The sequence below is a fragment of the Sprattus sprattus genome (assembly GCF_963457725.1).
Source record: "Sprattus sprattus genome assembly, chromosome: 10".
Classification (NCBI taxonomy): domain Eukaryota; kingdom Metazoa; phylum Chordata; class Actinopteri; order Clupeiformes; family Clupeidae; genus Sprattus; species Sprattus sprattus.
In genome coordinates, this window is record NC_137908.1 from 13,476,345 (window position 1) to 13,500,624 (window position 24,280).

Below are 24,280 nucleotides of genomic sequence, written 5' to 3' on the forward strand. Positions count from 1 at the left end.
AAACTGAAAAGATGTTAGGCATGCATAACACATTCCACACTTGTAGTGATACTCTGATAAAAGGGTGATGACGTAAGTTCAACTCAGGACTGGAGTAACTGAATCCTCGATCTTGACTCAGCACATCTCTATAGTGCATTAAGCGATGCACACAGGCACAAATGCTTCACTCAGAGTCAACTTGCAGCTAAGTGAGGTCTGTAGGGGATGATTTTCAAATGTATAGGTGTGTAATCTCAAGATACATACACACAAATGATGTCTATGATATCCTACGTGTTGTGAGCTATATAAAAAAAGTAGTATGCTCGGTTCTATCTAAAGATTAAGGTGGACAGTATAGATACTGCATTATGTAAATATTTGTGTGATTGGTGTGTATGTTTAAGTTGGTGAGTGTGTATGCGTGTTTATTGGTGAGGTTTGTATACATTTCATGTAAATGTACATACAGCATAGTTTAATAGCAACAGTCTTATCTTGCAACATCAAATTTACAGTTTTAAAACTGTGAGAATCACTTTTTCTACCATCTGACAAAGTGGTCATTCTGCAGCATATTGTTGGGTTAAATCCTGTTGAAATTTCACCATTTTGGTGGTTGCAACCATTATACAAACCTGCCACATTAAGTGGTATGATCACATTATTGGTCAATTGAATTATATTCCCATTCCCTAAAACTTTATAGCAAATATTACATATGTACATAACTCCAAATAATCTCTAAATCAGTCTTAACAATAATTCCACCATAACAATATGTGCTAAAATTGTCATTTGTTTGCTTAGTTCACAATTCCTGAGATATCTGTGGCCAACTTTTTTGGTTGCAAGAAACAGAATACAAACATTACAAAATTACAGAATTGCCCCTCTAAATTCATCATCAGTGACTTTGTCAAATTAAGGGACAGACATGTACCATACAGATATGTGTGGAACCATCGATGTGTGTGTGTGTGTGTGTGTGTGAAACTCACGCCATGGATATCACCATGAAATCCAGCCAGTTCCAGGCGTCTCGGAGGAAGGTCCAACCATCTATGCAAAAGCCTCTGGACACAATCTTAGTCAGAGACTCAAAGGTGTAGATTCCAGTGAAAACATACCTGTGCAAGCAGAAGCATGTTATTCATCTGCAGAACTAACACCAACACACACAACGTATACAACATACACATACATATGTTTTCAAAATTACGTAAGAATTTGGACAAATTATCAAGTTCTCTACTCAGATATACATGCACATATGTTTGTATGCAGAATGAAGAATTTAGCTTTCAAAACAGGGAGAGGAAGGAGACTACATAAACCTACATTTATACAAAATGAATTACTTAGTTTTCAAAATGGAAGAAGAAAACTACTTACTCCATTGTTTTGGACCACTCGGGTGGATTGCTAAATGTCATGAATACGCAGTTTGTCAAAATAGTACACATAATGATCATGCTGAATAATGTAGGGAGGGAGTTAAGGAAAGACAGAGTAGCCTCAGCACACACACACACACACACACTCAACACACAATCTAGATCACAAGGCCTGGTGGCTTCAGGCTGGAATTCTCTGTGTAAATCTATTTCATGTTTCAGTTTCCTAATTTACCTACTCGTATGGCTTCATTCAATGGCCGGGGTGAATTATCTATTATAATTATAATTATAATTATTATTCAATTATGACTTGCTGAAAGATTTGTGTATTACATGGCTCAGTTTTAAATAGTTCAAGTAGGCTAAGTTTTAATCAACGTTCTGGGCTCTGCAATGACAGCTGATGATTTGTGAGGAAGTGCTGTGTAGAATCAAATCTGAGGTGACATGTTCTATGATCTATGTGCATGGCGTGGCACATGACAGTAGATCTAAGTATCAGTTATGCTAAGTTGAATCTACGTATACTATATGTAGTTTTTATATATATAGCTATAGGTCAGTGTAGCTAAGTGTTATCTATCTGTATATACTGTATGTATCTAGGTATTGGTCAGTATAGCTAAATCACTGAAACCCCTCTCTATCCACTGCCCTCTGAGCACCACAGCAAACTACAAACTGAAAATGTTTCAAGTCAGACTGGAAAACCTCACATAAGCACCAGGAGTGATGAATGCACAGCTACTGGATGGGTCTTCCTTTCTTAAATGGCTGTGGTCTGGACTATGACACCTGGAAGCGTGAGCAGCTGATAGGGACAAGCTCTTTGTTTCCTGGGTGTCCTTTAGGTATGGTCTTCTGAGGTAAGTTCTATTTATTTCTGAGCTAAGTTCTATTGTTTCTGTTCAAACCTTTCAAACAATCCACTTCTAAATGGTCATCACCTAACTTACTACATCCTACTTATCTCACATGACACGGATTTTACGTCCAACTTAAATTTGGCCTGTTAAAGTGACAATAGCTTGGTTGCAGTAAAATGTCTGTCACATCACACACAAACATAACACAATTCATACACTACTCATGTCACATGTCCAAACAACCTCACACACTATCATGCAGTTTGAACAACTTGAAAGCTCTCCTGCAACCGAAATGGAAAATGCTGGTTGTGCTATATTTTACTTAAAGCATATGTGTCCATTTGAATGTACACATATGTAGCTTGGAGACACTTGCTCAGTCAAGCCAGATTTTTTTCACTGATTCCCAAATACAGCTGTTTCTCCTCTGTAATACTGTCGGCTTATGATCAAGCCTGGCCAGTCACACCTGATTGGTTGGTGCGTCTCCATGGCCACTGCCAGGTGGAACAAAGTCACCTGATCTGTCTCTCAGGCAAATTCCCATATGTGAGTAAGGCTTTTGGACCCAGCCTGAGTCTGCGGTTTTCAAGCACCTGTCCCAGTTTTTCTGGTATGCTGCCTCAATTGCTACAAGAAGGTTGCATAAGGCAAAATGCTAAGGGAGATTTTTTTGAGTGGACAAGTATACGTTTCAAAAACATGTAGAATTTGTAAGTTCAATTTGGCCTTTTCTGGCTTGCCAATTCACAGCTTATTCTCTCTTATTTTCCTGACTACTAATGTCTTGTTTCAAGATGTATGCACTTCAATGTCAAGGTACATTTCTTAGAATGTTCCTACAACTTGTATTACAGAATCATGAATAATTATTTGTTGTGCCCGCATGCCTCAATCCTTCACAAAGACCTAATAACTAAGGATCATGTCTGACCATAATAGCGATTAGTGATTCATCATTGCAATTTCTATGATAAAAATGATTCTGGCTAGAACAGCAAATGGTTCAGAAAACCTATTCTAACGTCATGGGCCAAAGAAAAAGCTCAAATCTAGATGATCTTTAAAACAGTTGACAGGTACAATCCACATCACGTTTATGTATATATGTAAAAATATTGTGTAGAAATATTACAGAAGTAACATAAAGATAATAGATGGTGATCTTTGTTCTCTCTGTGCCTTTACTGCATCTATATTTTTTTCTCACAGCCTTATGGAGTGTTGCCTGCTGATGATCAGGGAGATGCTATCCTGCCAGGGTGTGTCACACACACACACACACACACACACACACACGCACACACACACACACACACACACATACACACGCACGCACACACACACACACACACACGCACACACACACACACACACACATACACACTCACAGCATGTGCCAAAGCCAGACCAGGGCTATTTCACTGCAAACTGCTCAATAAGAGCTGGTGTTAGCTGGAATATACTGAACTGTTCAGGAAATAATCCTCCTTTTTAGTCAGATTTAGGAGGTCTGTGCAAAACTCGTTTTTCATTTGTTGTTGTTCCTCTTTTAAAATCCACCTTTGCGTTCAAGGCAAAAGCCTAAGGTTCCATTAGGTGATGCGGCTCTATGGTAACATTGCACATTTGGAAACAACTGTATTTAGCATCAGTCAAAGGATGTAACTACTTCAGCACTGTATGGTCTGTTTTCATAGAACATTCAGCAGCTGTGGTGCTTTGTCAGGACCATCTTATGTACACATGGCAGTTACAGGAGAGCAAAATCATCCAAATCTTGTTGCAGGAAGTCTTGAACAGATATTTGTAAATTTGTATTTTGAAAGGATATGAGTGTATCAAAATTTTAATTGCTATGCGTCTTATAATACTGAATGGAGTGAAGATATACAACGAGGGTGCAGCACTGAATCGGAAGAGGGTTTTCCCTTTGTTTAGCACTACAAATGTCTGTGGAGAGAGAAAAAGACAGAGACAGAGAGAGTGGTTAACATTCCAAGCAGATATCAGTCTCATGCTGTCAAAGTTATTGACAAGAGTGACATTAATAAAGATAATACATTCCATATCATGAACATATATTAAACATATCATAAGTGGTCCTCCATGTTAACATGTTTAACAGAAAACCCCCATCTAAAGGAACGGAGAGGCACTCAGTCGCACATCACTCCCAGGCCCCGTGAGAAGAGAACACATTCTTTGACAGCAGTTCTTCCACAGAGACACTCAGCACATTCATAGGAGCCTAAGGGAGTCCTGATGCATCCGTGGGACTCAGCAGTCAGCAGTCAGCACAGTATCACAGTAGCCTGGGCTGCCACCATCAAGCACAGGCACAGATGAGCACCAATACTGTTGTAACCTGAGCCACCGGTGCCAAAGGTCAGGAAGGGCCGAAACATTACAGGCCCTCACGACAGGCTGGGCTTCGACAGCAGGGATAACAGAGCTGACTCTAACAGGACCTCTTACTAACACTTAATTTAACACAGCAGTTAGCACCAACTTGTGTGCTACAAATTCAACTTGACCTCGAACACAGTAATGCACAGAAGGTCAGAATTAGTCTGTGGATAAGGTCATTTTTTTGAACCAGCAGATCAGTTAGATTTGATAACATTTAAGATTGCTGTATTATAACATTGACATTTCAGATGAAAGAAGACATTTACATTTCTAACACTGCATTGAGCAAAGCTGTGGCCCTGAAATACTGTCGCAGCTCTCTTGAGGCAGTACAAGTCACCATTTTGTGAAAGATCCTTACCATCAGCAGCATTTACACCTAGAAAGCCACTTAAAATAGCCTTATCTCTCTGAGCATGTGTGATTAAAGGACATCAAAGGCCCAGGATGTCCTGATGCTGAGGGCGATTATTTTGAAAGCCGTAGATTATTGTGTCAATGTGACTTGACTTGACTTGACTTGACTTGTGTGTGAGAGAGAGAGTGTGTGTGTATATGTGTGTTTATACATGTGTGTGTGAATGTCAGACACCATGGGCGACAAAAATCAATATTCACGACCAGCCTCTGCCATCCATCTATGCACCTGCAACCATCACACCATCATCGCCCTTCCCCCTATGACCTTCAACCCCACCTACTCACTTTGGTGGTCATGTAGTAGGGGTCAAAGTCTTCCAGAGGCGTGGCCACAAGGCCTTTGGGGATGTCCCCGTAGATGAAGGGCAGGCTCTTCCCTGCCTCCAGATCTCGGTTGGGCTTGGGGGCGTTCTCCTCCGACTCATCGCGGTGACTGCTGTCGGAGCGGGGCTTGACGGGCTTTTTCTTTTTCTCTTCTTCGACGCGCTTCTCAATGTTGATGAGAGTCTCTTTTGTGAACGCTTTGAAACTGTCGGGTCCTGGAGGTGCAAACAGAGGGGCGGCCATCTTCTCATTATGCAGTGCGGAGCACTTTATTTATAATCCATGAAGATCTATGCAACACATAGACAGAGAGAGAGAGAGAGAGAAAGAGAGGGAGGGAGAGGTCAAAGATACAATATTAGAGAAAGATCATGGAGAATTAGTTAGAGCAACTCATATCCCCTCCCCACCAACACTGAGTGAAATCTCAGAGAATGGACCAACATTTATAAACGTATGTCAACCTGAGTGATAAAGGTCAGGCTTCCTTCAAAGCATTCCATTAAATGTAAATTAAATTCTGGCCATGTTTTGTTATACTGTATTTAGTGAAATATTCTGGAAATATTTCATGCACTGATCAGGTGATCAACCTTGGCTCTGTTAAGGTGTAGTGTGATTACCCTCACAAAGACAAAGAGGACTAGAACCCATCTTCCATTCCTTCATAATCATCACTACTATAACTATCATCACTATAACAACCACAATAGATCACCGATGGATAAAGAGAGGTCAGCATTTGTAACATAAGGTTATATGTACATTGTTGATCAAGAAAGCATAGGCCAGATTTAAATATTGCATCATCTATGTTTTTTATGATACACAAGTAATTGGTAGTAATGTATATAAAAAAAGCAAAAATGGTGAAATAAATAGCAAATAAATCGTACCAGTCAAATGGTAATCCTAACTATTGTTTGTGGCTGAAGGTGGGATATAGCTGACATGGTATATCATAGCAAAGAAATGAGAAGTTAGAGACTTCACGGAATCACAATAATGTTCATGGGTATGTTGCAGTTGGTTAAGAATTAACATGTGTCCAGCCCATCTTTTCCCATGTAAACACATTCTGTTCTGCATATTTGGCACATCTGCGAGAATTTAATTACTTGATGTATTCTTCCAAACAGTTTTCAAGTATACACAAAACTAAGCATTATTCTCAGTCCTACTTGTTTTAAAATGTACACAAAACTAAGCATTATTCTCAGTCCTACTTGTTTTAAAATGTACACAAAACTAAGCATTATTCCCAGTCTTACTTGTTTCTGTCTGAGTACCCAATCATTTTTAATGCAAATAAGTGACTGAATGAAATAGCTTCATGGAGAAGTAGCCGCGCAGCATAAATAGATGTCACTCATTTAAAACTAGATGAGAACCAGAATCTAGGCAGCAATGTCTGTTTCTTGAGAAGAAGCTGATGGGTATGAGTGAGAAGGCTGAGAGAGACACACTGCAGAGCCCAGCTTCATAAGTCGACCACAACCCACAGCAGCTTCAGCCATCGCCCAGCTTCATAAATTAATCAATATAATTTTCAGACCAATATATGCTCCACTGTTTATACATATGATACACCATTTTGCTCCAAACGCCACACCCGGGACATAACCAACTCCCTCTGTCTTCAGCTGTCCTCAAACAGTCTCACCTTTATATTTATTTACAGTGATCGTGGATGTTCACTGAATGAATATCAATGTCATTTTCACACCAGGACATATTGCACAGTTTTGACATGTTTGTCAATTCTGATTTGTGTGTCTCAGACAAGGTTGTGGACCCTTATCTCCAATAGCACATTAGCATAATCCCACATTTAGTCACTGAATTATTCTACACTACTGTAGTATACTGCCCTGTACTGTGCTGTGTGTACTGAGTCCTACCAGGGCTACTTAGCCCCCACCTCTTCACCCTACTATCCAAACACAATATGTTTGCTAATAAGAATCAAATATATAAAAAAATATCTTGCCAAAAGAATGGGGTTTTAGGGGTAAAACACATACACAGTCCTTAATTACTGTATGTGTGAAACAGGGTTTTCTTTTCAACCCATTCTTGCATGCTAGGCTAGCAAGCTGGCTGTGTCCATAAGTGTGTACTCATGCACTAGATTATGTCATAAGAGCCCTCAGTGAGGCTCTATGCTTTCGCTGCAGTGACGCTGGCTGGCTGGCTGGCTGGCAGGCAAGTAAAGAAACATGAGAACACTGATTTTCTAGCGGCTAGTCAGCAGAAGCTAAATCTAATGTGGGTATGGTAAGATCAATCTGATTATGTCCGCATCTGCTGAAGCCTCTGCTTTTCGAGGTATTTTGGAAAGGACTGTTTAGTCCACTATTAATAATAGTTATGTTTCTGTTTCAAATTGATTGTGGGAAAATTAAGCAAGTTATTCTTGTTTTTTTTTATGCTAAAGGTAATACATTATCCAACCTTATATTTATTCACATAATTTCAACCAGACAAGATTGAGCCATTGGACCAGAATGGAAATAAGACACTGGTGGTCTTAAACAACGACTATTTATGTTCATGTACTCCACACCATCACTGACAAGACTACTTGACTGAAAAATATAATAACTACTGTATAATAACTGAAATGTATAACAGGTCATTATTATGCTTAAACTGGAGGAGTTCAATCTTTGCACAGTATGGACAGTATGACATACTGCTTCACACCAAAGCTCACACTTCTCTCAAGTATGGCTTCTGCTCAGTGGAGTTAAAGAAAACTAAAATAAACAACACTAAAGGAACTACCTTTTCTTCCGTTTGACATCATATGTTATCCAAGCAATAATTCTATGTTTGTTCAGGGACTTTGGCGATTGACCTATGGTTCTGTCACATTTGCTGACCATCTTTTAACTGAGAATATTAAAATATAAAATAACGTGACCCAAGCATTTGCTGCTATTCAGCTGTAACCTTAAAAGGCAAAAAGCAGCATGTTTGTCCTTTCCTAGAGTGGAAGGGGAGGTGTAGCATGGAGGGGCTACAGGGTTCATCATCAAAACTAAATTCCCTGTCTCTGCTGAAAGCACCGGCATTCAGCACATCTCTTCTTCCTTTCAGTCAGACACACCTATGTGTCAACGTACACATATACTAACAAAAAACACATACACAGAGAGACAGACAGACAGATACACATGCCCAGAAACCAGCCCCCTCTCCGCCATTGGAAACACAAACACACACACACACCTCCTTCTGATCTCCTCCCACTTTCCTCTTTTGCACCCACTCTTAGACTCAACGTAGGAGTAATTTAAGTGGTTCATTAATTTAGGCCCAAAAAAAATCATAGATTATGTTTCTGGCTTTGTCTGACATAGCTACATCCAGAGTCACTATGGCTTACTTCTCTTCTGAGCCCATGAATGGGGGATATGCATGCCGAAGACTGAATGGACACCCACTTGTATTAACCCCTTCAGCTGGTGAGTTTGGAATATTCTATTCTAATCTAAAAGAATGCATTTGTCAACAATGGCAGATTCTAAAATTCCATGTTGAACATTGACTGTCTATCTAGATATGTCAGTCAAAACATCTTCATGTGCAAAAAAAACCCACAAATAAAAACATAAACATGAAACACACTTAAAATGATTAAAAAGTGCAATTCCAAATCTAAGCATAGCTCTCATGAATCTTTCTGTAAAATTAGATAACGGCACCTACTGTGTCAACGTAAATCAATTTTAAACAACATTTGCATCAGTATTTCTGACTTGTTTCTGAGATGTGAGGTTTTGCCTCGACAGCAACAATACTTTCACTGTCTGTGGTGCCCTGAAAGCTGAAAGCCATGGTCAAATTTGTCAACGCTGCAAAACTGAGCTGAGCTCCCACAACACAGCATCAGAATCCAAGCCGCCAGCTCCAACATCTGAAGGGACAGCGAAGCTTCAGATACATCTGCATTTGGGTTCCGTTTCCAGAGTCATATGTGCTTAACAAACCTAAATATTATTTGCCATAACATATTGCCTTAAAAGCATAAGAAGACTACAAAATATGCAAAAAGAAATATAACACTAACACATAAAATACGGGCCTAGAAAGACACACCATGGAGCATTTCAATTGTATCACAAGTTCCTCCTTTCAGTACAGATAAAGGGCCACAGCCACAGCCAAGAAAAGAAAGAGCTGAAATATAAACATAATTTATGGCATTGTGGCATCTTTCACAATTTCAATTCTCAAGGCAGCTTCACAAAGGAGGGCAAAGTGAAAAGTGAATATGAATAAAATAGTTCAACCTAAAAGTGCTAATATTAAAATAGAATTAATAGTAGATATAACTGTTGTGCAAAAATAACAGAACAGTTAAGCAATCAATAAGAGAAATGATAATAAAACGACAGAAGAACTGTAGAGACAAGATGTGGTATATAACTGTTGGCCCTGATTTAGCAAATCACCTCCAGAATGGGAATCAAAAGTTTACCAACTATGTATTATTAATAATTGTCAGCTTCAGCCTAGGATTGTACTCATGCTTGGGTAAATATGGTGTAAACCTGAACTTTTGGAAATGTTACATTTCAGAAGTAAGCACTGATTCTACTACCAATAATACTTAACAGGCTAGAGCATTTTATTTTTGGAGCTTGGAATCTAATCTAGTTGCATATAAGTCAAAAATTACTATTGAAGACATTTTCTAAATGTGACTGTTCTGTCTATTCCAGCATGATGGTGTGGCATAGGCATCTATTTAGCTACAACCCGCATCTTTAAAACCATCACTGCTGCAGCACACCCCTGATTTTTCAGTTTATAGTGACTGCATTTTAAAACCACAATTTCATTCATCTCTTTACTCTAAGTTATATATCACTCCTTCTTTCATTTCATCTTTTTCCTTTAAGTGCGCTTTTCTCGTCAATATATATCGATGTATAGATCAATTTGAAAGGTAAAACTGCTGTGTAACCAAAGACAATACTCATGTTATTCCCCCATGCTTCTTACTCCATACACTTGAAAATAACAGCTGCTATTCAAACCTCACACACGTCAAATATTTAAGCTTTCAAGCAGCACTTCATATACGTATACTGATAGAAGGACAGCTGATTCATGACATTTTCCCTTTCTCTCTCTCTCTTACACACACACACACACATAAAATATCAATGTGGATTCTTGGAGGAGTTTTTTTTTGTTGTGATAAAAATAAAAAGAATATGACATGGACTAAGAGAGTAAAGAGCAAATGAGAATTGTGGCAACGAATAGCTTGTTTGGAATGGATATTATAGACATACAAAAAAATGTGTAACTCTATCTATGAACTTTTGTGGCTAATTAGATGTTCAATCGAGTGTGTGAACAGACAAACTCATGGAGGTCAGGCAGATAATTATGGTAGTTATACATCCATCGCCCTGGCATGCAGGGCGCATGTTATCACATGACTAAAGCTGAATCATCAGTTGCACTCAAACCACGACACATTCAAAGCACAACTCTGTGAATCACGACAGGAGTCCTTCATAGGTCATATGAGTCGTCTATAGTCATTCATGGCGCTCAGATCCGGGGTCATTTCCAGCAAAGGCTAATGAATGCGGGCCAGTGCGTAGTCTGCTGTATAATCCCACTAATGGCTCTCGATTACAGATTGGCCAGTCAGCTTGAGTGTAGTGCTCCAGTGTTGCATCCCACGAGAGGAGAATATTCTGATCTCCCTTGTAAATCATCCTACAGTAGCCATGCCTCTCCACACAGCCCACCCTGTCAGAGCCCACAAAAAAAAAAAAAAAAAAACCATCTAAAGCTAATCAAATCAGAAAAAGCTAAGAGCGCATCCACAGCCATGTTAGACCAAACCGCATTTAAATCCTATTTTTAAAAGAAATACGAGAACAGAAGTGTGACAGGGCCTTCGGTGCACAGCTCATGCCTACAGCTGAACTGACAGAGGAGAAACTACATGACTACCAGACCCTGACCTCCAAGTCTCCTTCCCAGCCGAGCCACAGCAGCGGATGCTGCCTCAAGGTGAGCCGGTGTGGAGGAGAACGAGACAGGCCGCTCGTCGGGCCCCTCAGCAGCCGCGCCGCACGGCTCAGAGGAGTGCTGTGCATGGGCAAAAACACGGGGACAAAGCCCCCTCAAAGCATCACAGCTCAGCACAGCAGAGTACAGCACCACGGCATCACAGCTCAGCACAGCCGAGCCGAGCACAGCAACACAGCACCACATCTCAGCACAGCCGAGCACAGCAACACAGCACCACAGCAAGCCTGTTTTCACAGGGCATAGTCACATTGTGGAGGTGTGGAGAAGAAACAGGCCATGTTGACTAATATATGGAAACGGTTCACACACTCTGTTCAATTCAATTTAAGCCTATTCAATTCCATTCAATTCTATTAAATTGTGTTCTATTTATTCATATAGCACCATTAATGGTAACATTATGTGAAGGTGCTTTACAGAGTGCAGTACACTATCTTATGTGCTTTCAATAGGTATCAGCACTGAAACATTAAACTACTAGCAAATGTCTTACAAAATGGTCATCTGAATAACCGCTTAGCTAAGGGGGAAAGAGGGGACATGGGGATACTCCAGGCTCACAGAGAAACATCTAGCCCATTCTGGAAATCACTAAGAGGTCTACTGCTTTGAGACAGCATGAAGCTCATCAACTGTCCTGCACTAGTCACAAGAACGCAAGCCCACATGCACACACTCACACACAGAGAACAAAATACATCACACTTCACACAGCTTCACCGGGAATGCATCAGAAACAATATTCAGTTATAACAGTTTACCCAAATATATTTATATATAGGAGATAGAGAAATGCCATTTTCATTTTTCTAAGTGTGTTTATATGTATGAAAGACAGTGTCTTTTTGAATCATTGATTTAGTAACTCAATTCCATTCCTTAACGTATTCAAGCAAGGACAAGAAATGCATTTTTCACCCTCTGCCAGTGAGAAAAAAAGTGGACCATCGGTCACACACACGGAAGGTGCATGTATACATTTTCTTGGTCTACAGTCCCATGCAGTGAGCAGGAGACAGGGATAGAGTAGTGGAGGCTGTCAGAGTGGGAACAGGCAATGAACTTCTTTATCGCCTCTCTACAATTACTCCCTGAGTTCTTCTCCCACTGCCCTCTCGCTGTCCTCATTGGACCACGGAACCCGTGTCTGCTCCGTTTTGCGCACTCCTGTCGGTGCCAGGGGACCACTTTGTCCGCCTTGTGTGTGTGTGTGAGAGAGAGCGTAAGATAGAAGGATAAAGAGAGAGAAAATGAGACAGGGAAAGGAAAATGAAAGAGAGAGCAGGTTATAGAGAGGCGCCCGCCCTGGACTGGGCCCTCACCTCTATACTAAAATACTGCAGTGGAGCTTCCGCGGGAGGTACGGTAATGTCAGTCAGTCAATCCCAAACGTCCGCTCCATTAACGGTAAACGCGCCAGTGTGTTTGCAGTGCGGACAGTAGAGAAAATCGCTATTTTCGCCTTGTGCGTGTGGTATGTGTGTTTCTTTCATGTTATAGTTAAAACGGCAATGAAATGGGTAAGCCACACCCGCTCACGGTACCTGTGTGTGATGCTACAGCACTCCGCAACGGGACTGGCAAACCCAGCCAGACCCTGTCCCAACAACACTGGCCGTCTGGCATCCTAAATGGCGCCTTTCATAGTCCTATTAGCAGCACTTATTTTAATAAGTGACATAACAAATCACAGACTAATACCGCGCAAAGCAAAAAAAACTCATTCGAAAGAAGACGTAGCCGATAGGGTCCGTGCAGATCTGGAGGCAGCAGTGGGGGACGGTGGGGTGGGGTGGGGGAAGATAGTTACAGCCCAAGTCTTATAGCCCATTTTTGGATGGGGGTGGAGAAAAAAATGCAGTCAATGAATGGTGGGGATAAATAACGTTTCTCTTGGATGACTCGGTGCCTCTGTGTCTGAACAATATTCAGGCGCATTAAAGTTTGACGCCCGGACTTCCCTGCCCCACGATCTGCGTACATTCTACATTTCTACACGGATATGCCAGCCAACAGAACGCAAGGCCAACACCCCAATTTACCAGTTTTCTCATGTTCACAGACAGCTTTACGAGTACAAATATGACAAGCACGGATAAAACACCAGCATTTGGACGTTATTACCTGCGTATTCTCTCCCAACGGCCAGCGCGCGCATTACATTCGACCACAAGCAGAAAAGATGCTGAGCGCGTGAGACCGCTCTGCGCTCTGCGGCAATAGAGGCCAGGTGCCAGAGCCAGTCCGCCGCGGCAAGCCAGCACACTAAAAGCTGCCCGAGCCCCTAACAGCAAAACGTCGCAGATTACTTACTTTTTTCTAGGGGTAGAAAGATCCAGTACAGCTGTCACGCAGTTAACGATGCCGGAAAGACGCGTCAGAAACTGCGGTTGTCGCCATATTGTTGCCGCTATCCGCTACCTTTCTTCCTGGTCCGTGCATCGAGCCTGCATAATTGATGACTCTCAGCAAATTGTTAGGGAGTGTCAGCAAGTGCTCGTATTTGCTAGGGAGTGTCTGGAAATGCCCACAACAAAGAAACGAAGAGAGGACCGATGCTGCAGAGCGTCCGGCTGGTAGGAGAGGGCAGTCCTTAAGTGTTCCTGCAATAAGAAAAGCACCCCTTCCCTCAGGCGTTAAACCGCTGTGGGAGATTTTGATTGGTAGAGCTCAGCCATGCCAAACCCAGTTAAGTTTCTACTTTCACCTCGGAATTACTGCATCATGTATGAGTACTTTCTTTACTACTGCATACATCGTGGTAGAAGAGAAAGCATGCGCCCTCCTTTCAGTTGTTAATGATGCACCGTTATATATATATGTGTGTGTGTGTGTGTGTGTGTGTGTGTGTGTGACAGAGATATGACAAAACGAAAGATATTCATATAAGCTTTCCCTTCAATATCTTAGGACATTGAGTTGTTTTTGGTAAGTCACCTGCTAAGATGCCATTCAAATGCAATGCTTAAATGACAGACTATCAAAGTTCACTTTTGATTTGTAAAATACAACTATCAACCCCCTTGAACCCTCTGATTATCGTTTCATAACATTAATATCTATCATCTCTTTACCCAATCCATACCCATTCCACAGAGAACTCTCCAGCACCAGGAAGAGCACCACAGTTCTAAAACAGACATTTGGGTGTGGTTCTAGAATTTCAGAACAGGAACTGGAATTTCAGAACCACGGACAGCTCTATAGCCCACCTAGCAGTCTATTTAAAAGGTACATACATTGTACAAGACACTTTGATCCAAAACTTAATTGACATAGCTGTGAGGTCTAACATGTTTTGTCGTATGGAAGAACTTTTTAAGATTTCGTGTGGAATCTGTACCCAATCCACAAAATAACATCTAAGTCCTTATTGTTGTTTAAAGACTCCAATAAAAACAGAGAGCAGTAAAAGCATCCCCAGGACCATGGAGAGCGCTCACAATACTGGAACAGGCCTGTGGGTGTGGCTGTGGAGAGACATCACTGCCCTGGAGGCCCCACGGACAGGACCATGGACAGCACTGTCAACTACCCTGGTATTTTGTACTATATTTTGTCACTTTGGATAAAAAGCATCTGTCCAATAACTTAACCTTAACATGTGTAGGAGGTAACAGGTCTACAGAAATGGTTGTTGTTGAATCATTTGAGTGCCAAGAAGTATCTTGTCGTAGGCTTCTGACACAACATCTTGTTTATATGTGTATTCATATAATAAGTGCCACAAATGAGCCCCATGACAAAAATTTGCGTCAGGACCCATTTTCACACTCAGTATGTCCTGGGGTGAATTTGCTTGCTCAGCAACAGCCATTTTAATACATGGGAGGTGTAATTCATCATGCCCTACCGGTCTATATAATACCCCAGGACCAACGACAGCTCCATCAGCCTCCTTTCAACTTCTGTAAGAGGTGCAAGATCTCCATCAAAAATTATATTATTAGATTATTATTTTTGTTCACATGCATTGCACATTGTGGAAAGTTTTTTGCCATAAATTATAACATTGTTTTGTCTATCAATAATATAAATATATTGCCCCCAGAGGTGAAAAAAAATCATCTGAATATCTTAGCCAACCCCCTTTGAAGGCTTTCCTGACAAATCTATGTTATGTGATAAATACTTGAGAAATGCGAGATGGCATACAGCAGATGAGGTTGTCTCAGGGTAAATCTTTGCTTAAGACATCTCCTTTTTTCAAATTGGGTGAAAACAACTTTAGCTAACCTGCACTTCTCAGGTTTTTCCAGATGACAGATCAGAATTCTATTTCTTTCTTTTTTTGTCTTTGTTCTTTTTCAACACTGCAACTGATCTAAACAATTTACACTAATATGCGGAAACTGAAGTAACTGTCTTGGCATGAAACCTGCACAGACACACTGATGTAAGCAGGACAAAGCAGGTACATTTGAGGGTGTTAACAGTTAGAAACATTTAAAGGTACAATGTGTAGTTTTTAGTGGCATCTGGTGGTGAGGTTCTGAATTGCAACCAGCTTAATACCCTTCCCTTTACGAGCGTACGCAAGCCCCTACAGTGGCCGTCAAATGCCATATCAACACGAAAATCCGTATCTTAAGCCAATGTTTGTATTTGTCCGTTCTGGGCTGCTGTAGAAACACGGCAGTGCAACATGGTACCTTTAACAGATCCCATCTCAGGCTGCGGGCACACCTGCCTGAGGAAAGGTCCAGGAACGGGAAGGAGAACCTCAGGGGAGCAGCACTCTCAACCCCTCCTCTTACCAGCACGACAAAAGGAGAATCAAACATCAGAGACCAGTGCACGTGTAACTTTAAACCTGGAACTAAGCCCTCCTGCACTTGGCAATTTTTTGCAGCTGTAACCTGCTTTATGTAACAGCACAGTCCCGCATTCAGCAGGCCTCAGAGGGAGGAGGGAGGCGTGCTAGCAAGAGAGCTCAAACCCATGGGTGCTAGCTTCTGATGCTAGCATGTCTCTTAAAGTGTTGGGGACCTCTCCTTGTCTTGTCAATGAAAAACTCCACCAAGGACTGAAGCCCATTGCACTTAGTGAGCACTTCCTCTGCCTCTCACAACATGTGGCTGTACACAACTTGGCAGCTGTCGGTCCCTCTGCTTCAGGGCTGGCTGTGATGCCCTGCCAGCTGTATCAACCCTGAAGAACAGAGTATTAACATAAAGCCCTGAGTGTCAGAGACCAGACAAAACGTGCATTCTTAACCAACAGTGTATTCTCTGTCTAGGTCAAGATAAGATGACTACATGTAAACAACACAGATACAATTCTATCTGTGTAAGGTCTGGTGGTCTGTTGATCAACGGGTCAGTTTTGGATCACTGCCTTGTGCTTCTTTTTCTGTCTACCTTTTATTATTGGTGGCAGAACACCGGGGCTGTTTGTACAAGTGGTCATGGGACCATCAGGAAGGAGGTATACAGCAGCTTGCATGAGGACCTCTCCACCCCAAAACACACGACATGTGTTAAAAAAAAATTCAATTCCCCCATAATAATCCGTCCCTACTCCATGCATACCACCTGATTGATGTCAGTGAGTTTAAAATGCTCAAGATGGTTCAAGTCAGCTGTGTTCAGCTAATCACGAGTGCTACTTAGATCAGCCAGGCAGGGCAGGGTAAGATGGGAAAACAGGCCGAGCTGGGAGGCCCTAAGAGCAGCCGCGGGGGTCAGGGGCCTTAGAGTGTGGGCACACATCCAGAGATGAAGCGGAAGAAGGGCTTTAGGAAGCAACTGCGCCCAATATAAATCGATTTTCCCCTGCAAGGGAGAGTGGCTTGTGCAGCAGCATTGCCATCAAAGGGGAGGAATCCTGAGTGAAGCAGATGACTTAAGGCTTGAGGTTTTCGATCTTGGAGTGAAGCAGATGACTTAAGGCTTGAGGTTTTCGATCTTGGAGTGAAGCAGATGACTTAAGGCTTGAGGTTTTCGATCTTGGAGTGCAGCCTGTGCTTCCCAGAAGTGTTCAGAAATCTGTGGGAGTGTGGGCGTGTCCTGTCTTATTTTGAAGCATATTTTAAAGGAATAATATTAACAGATAAAAAAAAGCATAAAGACTTTCAGTATTGGTCTTGCACTGCAAACAGCATACTTGGACCCTATATGATGAATTTCTTTAGTCCCTGGGTGTGTTTTTTTTTTTTTCAAATTTCCTTTACAGTAGGATTGGAACATGCCATTTTACTAAATAATATGGGACTCTATACTTTGCATAACTATACCAATACCGCTACTATTAAGCTAAATCAGTTTAGTGTAAGAAGGAGTAGCTAAACAGTTTTCACCGTGTTTCATAACATGAGCTTGCCCTTACTCCATTTCAACCACAGCCAGCCATTTAGATTTCAGTTCAATAACAATAACCATCACTTCTAAAATCATTGTAGCATCATACCCAGCTTTCTTTTTTGTCCTTGCGTTGAATAGATCAATAATGTAAGGTAGACACAATATTTGAACAGTGTTAAACATTTTGATTATCATTATTATGATTATAATCATTATTATAATTATTACTTTTTTTTGTTGCCTATAACCACAGAGCTATCTTGCTGAATACCAACAGACCTGGCTCGCAAACACCAAAAACAGCACAGGCAGAAGATGTTTATCTATTGTGATGATATATTTGGTCATATAACTTACTTTTTTTATTGATATGTTTGGTGCTATAACTTATCTGTTTTAGTGATATATATTTGTGATTCTTACGATTTCACATCTTTTCAGACCTGGATCATACAACTACATTGTGAAGTTCTGACGAGAATTTGAAAAGAATAAATTAAAAACAACTTCAGAAGAGCTTTTACATTTTAAAATATAAATACCTGAAGTTTTTGAAATGTGTCTACAGTTTAACTAGGTCATATCATTTTCTGAAGCAAGATAAATAACCTTGACTCAAGATATAGAACTGATTATCAAATGAGTTTGAACACGCAAGATCATTGTCTGTATGACTGAGGGGACAAGGATGTGTCATTAAAAACTCAGTAGATGTTGCTACAGTTGTTAAGTGTTCACTATAACAGTGTATTATTCATGCATAAGTAATTAATTAAGTAATGACTTAACCTCATAAAAATACTAATCTCAATATAGCCTTTATAGTTAAGAAATAAACAGGTGTTAGCCATCCTAACTGATCACTATACTGTGGTAAATAATGATCATGAAGCCATTTTCACATCACAGAAGAGTAATATATGTCCTTAATTCAACATTAATAGAAATGCATGGTCTTAGAGTACGAATTATGCAATGCCAATTGTGTGTGTGTGTGTATTTTTCTTCTGAGGATACACAGAACAAAAAGTACACAATGTGTTAATGTTTGCACTCCCCCGCCCAAATGGTTACTGTTGCCTTCTTTAGGCAGGACGTCTTAAATGACACCCTACATAACCCACATATTGTATCAGAATGGAGATTATTGAATCAATCAGTCACACTAGGACCATCAAATACAAATACAACCAAATAATCCTGGGTGAATTCAAATGCTTCAGTCTTTTTGATTCCTAGGATACAGATAATGACTTCATCAGATCAAGGTTTTATCAGACCATTACACATTCAGATGATTTGCTTTAGCATTTGCAGACTTTGAACACTACCCATTTTAGTAGATAGGATGGGGAACTCTACAGAGAACCTTTAATCGGACAGGCATTCATCAGTATCGTGTCAACCGTTGCACAGCAGCCAGAGAGGCCTATCAACAGACGATGACTAGGACTTTTTCAGAAGTTATATAACACATATCCATGCGGCATCTAGCGGACCACATTGGTAATGCAGCCAGTTAGCATCGACAGATAGGATTGGTTGTTCTTCGTGACACGCCTTCCTGCTGGAGAAATATATTATTTCTCGCAAGGAGCAACATATCCGATTAGGCTAGGTAACTACCAGGTAGCCAACATGCTGTTTATGCACCTGTGTACGCTTGTTTTAAAGATCTTAACACTGCCGCTGCAGATCGCGGAGCTGGTGGGTCTCTACTCACTGTACAAGCGCGTATTTCCGTTTTTGGTTTACAGAATTACTTTTACATACAACAAGCACATGAATGAGCACAAACGGGAACTCTTTCGGTCTTTAGATAAATTTCGTCCGTCGAATGGATCTCTGCGGATTCTAGAGGTTGGCTGTGGCAGTGGGGCTAACTTTGAGCACTATCCAACTGGCTGCAAAATAATCTGCACAGACCCTAACCCTCACTTTCAGGATTATCTACAGAAGAACATGGCGAAAAACGACCACCTGGTGTATGACAAGTTTGTGGTGGCGTCCGGTGAGGACCTGCGTGCGGTACCTGATGATTCTGTAGATGTGGTGGTGGGCACTCTCGTGCTCTGCACTGTCAAAGACACTCAGCTCGTGTTGAAAGAGGCGCAACGTGTGCTTCGATCCGTAAGTAGATTGAAGGTCTCTAAAAGCTAGTTGGTTTACATGCTCATTGTTGTGCAAATGTCTGATCAGATGCTGCACGAATTGACATTTGTATGCAAGAAATAAATAAAGGCTATCTTCAGGTAGGTTTGTCAGAAAAGTATAATATCATCTCTGTTGCTCAGATACCAGATCAAAAGATGAGTTTGTAGCCATGAACAACTGACCCCCGACATGGATTAATCCGAGTAAATTAGTTTACCATATGGTCAAGATTACACCCTCTGGAGGCGAATTGTTACTAGCTGTCGGATAGTTTCTAACATTTTCCCGCTATACCGTGTATGTGTATCTCTCCTTCCCTCATTCAAAGTTAATTTAGGGATTTTGTCAACGTGGGTGCTTTTTTAGATCTTTCTGGGTCCAAAGTTTTCCTTTGAATTCACTCACACACTCATAGACCTACACACCCACCCACGCACGCACGTACGCACTGTCTGGGTTAAACGGATAACACCAGACGATACATAGTTTGACTACGTCAATAGACGAGTTGAACGGACTATCGTTACTATTTCTTTGAATAAACATACCAAGGCTCACAGTAACATTGGTCTTTCCTGTAACAAAATTCGCTGCCTTTACGATGTAGCCTACAAATGGGAATTAGTCCCCGCTGATAGGTGGTACATTGAATGAACTATTGGGCTTACCCAAGTCATGGAAAATCTATGAACGGAATTCACACTCGTGGCAATCTCATAACGTGATTTTATGGCCTTTTGATATAGGTCTGTGTCGCCTCTCCTCTTCCTGTTGCATTTTCCTTGACCTGAACTTTACCCTATTAAAAACAGCAGCCCTTGGGAGAGGTCAGTAGGCCTGGCATATTACTGTCTTTCCAGGCAATTAAAGGAAAAGTACTTTCCCTAATTTGAGTCCTTATCTTCACCTGCAAAATAGAATAAACAAAGAGCTGACACATGTGTGTGTGGTTTGTATTTATGTATGGGGAAATGATTAATGACTCTGTGTGTGTGTAAGTGTGTGTAAGTAACTATGACATCCGTCTAAAGTACATATTGCAACAATATGAAGTGAAAATAGGACAATATGCATTAAAGGCATGCATGCATAAAACTATTTGTTTTTGCTGCTCTAAACCTTTGTTATTTCTACTTGGTTTGTTTGTTTCAGGGTGGTGCCTTTTTCTTCCTGGAGCACGTGGCCTCAGACCCATCCACCTGGACGTTCTTCTTCCAGAATGTTCTGCAACCCCTATGGTACACCATCACACACTAAACAGTAATAATAAACATAAACAAACAAAAGCAAATATCAAGATAAATAATAAACAAGAATATATGTGCAGTGCCAACTATTAAAATATTATCCAGACTAAATCCCTTTTCTAATTTGGCTAGTGTTGCTAGCCTCCAGCGCTGCATGTAAACAAGCCTATACACTTTGCACTTGCCAATTCCTCATCCTACTGGTTGGAAAAATGCTAGTGAAACTGAAGCCTCAACGTCCATTGAAAGGCTGACCATTACATTCTGACAGATGCTTCTAGACAATCCCTTGACACTCTGTTCTGGTTCTTTGGTCCCAAATCAGAAGTACTGTGAGGGTCATCTGTTTTATCCAGAGTAGATGTATACACCCTTTTGTAAGCCATAGTGACTCATGGCAACTACTATAAATTTGCAATATATGGTAAATTTAGCTGTGGTAAATGTTTTTATGAGGACCGTGCAGATTGTTTAAATGTCCCAATCTGGTTTGGTCAGGTTTTTTGATCCAGCACATCCAATATTACATCAAATATAAGATGGATATACGTACTGTACCAGTCAAAAGTTTGGACACACCTTCTCATTCATTGGGTTTTCTTTATTTTTTATTATTTTCCACATTGTAGATTAATACTGAAGACATCAAAACTATGAAAGAATACATATGGGATTATGTAGTAAACCAAAAGGTGTTAAACAAACCACAATATGTTCTTAATATTTTAATGTTGTATATCTTCAAAGTAGCCACCTTTTGTTTTGACAGCTTTACCATTCCAGGTGACTACTTCATGAAGCTAATTGAGAGGATGCCAAGAGTGTCAAAAGCTGTCATCAAAGCAAAAGTTGGCTACTTTGAAGAATCTAAAATCCATGTCTAAAACCCATAATCCCATATGCGTTCTTTCATAGTTTTGATGTCTTTAGTATTCATTTACTACTATTTAATGTAGAAAATAATACAAATAAAGTTAAAACATTAAATGAGACGGTGTGCCTTATCCCAAACCCTGTTGGCAGTATGGAAACAATGTCTTTGTCCTTGATGAATAAATGTACCCATTATTTTTGCTCTGGCTTCAATTCTTTGATGTTTGGATCTTTGGTTGGCATTTTGAAAATTCCTTTCCTCTTCAAAGCCGGTTGCTGTGACTGGATACGGTATATGGACCATGATGTATACTGCTGTTTTATGTACAGATGTGACACAAATAATCTACAGAAACCACAAAGATGTTGATTATGTATTTATGTCTTGTTAGGTACTACTTTGGGGACGGCTGCGAGACCACTCGCACAACGTGGGAGACCATCGAGAATGCGGGATTCAGCCAGTTGAACCTGCGACACATCCAGGCCCCCGTAACCTTCGTTATCAAACCGCACATTGTGGGCTACGCTGTTAAATAACTCTGTCAATCCACTAGTACACCCATTCGCTTACAATCACCACGCAATCACAGTGTAACTCTGCTAGATTGAATAAAGCTCACAACTATGCTTCAGGTATGTCATACAAACTAATAACAGTCATGGCAACGCTTGTTCAGTATTCCGAAGCTCCTTTCTTCAAGCGTCCTTCCTCGTCTTTTTTTACTGTGGTAGAAACCCCCTCTTTCTCTCCCTGTTGCTCTGTAATTGGTCTAATTTTGTGAATAATGAGAGGGAAATATTTGCTATGTTTGCTATGTTAGGGTGACTCCATTAGAGCACTGTATGGATTGACCGTTCAAGTGTGACGACACCTTTTTGAGGTGATAACCAATAAAGCGCTTGTTTTTTTCAGTGTACAATGTTGTGTCATTTATTAGATGTACACATTTTTCTAGACTGCAGTCTTTTCCTGTTTGTTTGTCTTGATCATTGTTTGAGGTATTGCGTAAGAATCTGTATGTGTTTATTACATTTGTCAGGTTTAGAAAAAAATGCAAACAAACAAAGTGAAGTGCCTGCAACAAAGGAGGAAGATATAGCAGATTGTGCCAACAGAACTGCATCATTGTTTTAGCATTTTTAGTTTGTTTTGTTTCCTTGGTTGTTACAACAAAGACACACTTTTACATGTACACTATAAAACTGGGGCTATGTTACTATTTAACTACTGAAAGGATACTGTGTCTTCAGATGTAAAATTCCACTGTTTTTTCTCCATGACACATGCACACACCACTGCAAATCCAAATGACTCACTCTCTTTTACTGCCACCTAGTGGACAAAGTATCTCCACCTCTTAGTAAAAGATAACACCAGGTATATTTCAGTATAAAGCTACATAGCTTGATAATGTCCTCTAAATATGGAGGGGGTGTCAGGATAAGTTTTATTTATTATGTATGCATCATTTGCACTTGCCCCTGTAGATGGCTTTGTAGTCTACCTAACGGGTCCACATGCAGTTCTACTATTTGCTAACAGTGATGCAGGATATTGCATTATTCTTCAGGTATTTTCTTACCCTCTAAGAACCATACATTGAGTGTTCCCACGAGATTCTGGTTCCACAAGACTGCTTTTGAATGCCTAGTCTTCATCCAGCTGTTTCATACACAGACCGGAGATTTCCAGACCGAAAAAAAAAACACAAGACCGACTGCATACCCTGGACATCGCTGTTTAATTCATTTCTTTTCCTCCACTTTCCAATCAGTCCTGTCTATCATCTTGGTGCTCACACATGTCTGGTCCTAAACAACTATAAATATATTTCACAATGACCATGCACAAAGAAGTATTGCTTTAAACTAATATTTCAAACAATAGTTTGTGCATAATAGTACTGTTCAAACAGTTATATGAGCTTGGGTGAAGGAAAAAATTACAAAAGAAGCGATAAACATAATGTTTACAAAAGAAGAGGTGTTGTGTGCGTTGTAGTTGGTGTATAGTTATATGAGCCAAATATACCACATGGCTTGTGATTTGTTTGATGCCAGAAATGTATGATGTGGAAAAAGTGTGATTGAGTGTCAGGGATGCACCGATGCCATTTTTCATTGCTGAGTGTGTGTGTGTGTGTGTGTGTGTGTGTGTGTGTGTGTGTGGGAAGGGGGCCTTCATATCTGTTATATATACAGATCATTACATTCGTTACAACATATAC

General features: G+C 40.5%; 2 protein-coding genes across 3 annotated transcripts in view; one reads left to right on the top strand and one right to left on the bottom strand.

The window, feature by feature from the left end:
* The window catches only part of scn8ab (sodium channel, voltage gated, type VIII, alpha subunit b), a gene marked incomplete at both ends in the record, with an annotated part of 38,583 nt that extends 32,933 nt beyond the window's left edge, over positions 1-5,650 (bottom strand). For both annotated transcript variants that reach the window (XM_080845462.1, XM_080845461.1), the window contains 4 exons: positions 984-1,112; positions 1,378-1,458; positions 4,053-4,204; positions 5,369-5,650. In XM_080845462.1, coding sequence (XP_080701588.1) covers positions 984-1,112; positions 1,378-1,458; positions 4,053-4,204; positions 5,369-5,650 — 644 coding nt within the window. The remainder of the gene's footprint in view (positions 1-983; positions 1,113-1,377; positions 1,459-4,052; positions 4,205-5,368) is intronic.
* A 13,725-nt stretch (positions 5,651-19,375) lies between these two features.
* Positions 19,376-22,956, top strand: tmt1a.1 (thiol methyltransferase 1A, tandem duplicate 1). Its single transcript, XM_080845618.1, has 3 exons — positions 19,376-19,905; positions 21,082-21,167; positions 22,442-22,956. The coding sequence occupies exons 1-3, from the start codon at positions 19,414-19,416 to the stop codon at positions 22,587-22,589; spliced, it is 726 nt and encodes a 241-aa protein (XP_080701744.1). The 5' UTR covers positions 19,376-19,413; the 3' UTR covers positions 22,590-22,956.
* The last annotated feature ends 1,324 nt before the right edge of the window (positions 22,957-24,280 follow it).

What these genes read in the sequence shown, in the direction of transcription:
- tmt1a.1 (XM_080845618.1), top strand. Translation starts at nt 19,414, where the DNA reads ATGCTGTTTATGCACCTGTGTACGCTTGTTTTAAAGATCTTAACACTG. An exon ending in CGCAACGTGTGCTTCGATCC is followed by an intron (nt 19,906 to 21,081) that starts GTAAGTAGATTG and finishes TGTTTGTTTCAG; the next exon opens with GGTGGTGCCTTTTTCTTCCT. An exon ending in AATGTTCTGCAACCCCTATG is followed by an intron (nt 21,168 to 22,441) that starts GTACACCATCAC and finishes ATGTCTTGTTAG; the next exon opens with GTACTACTTTGGGGACGGCT.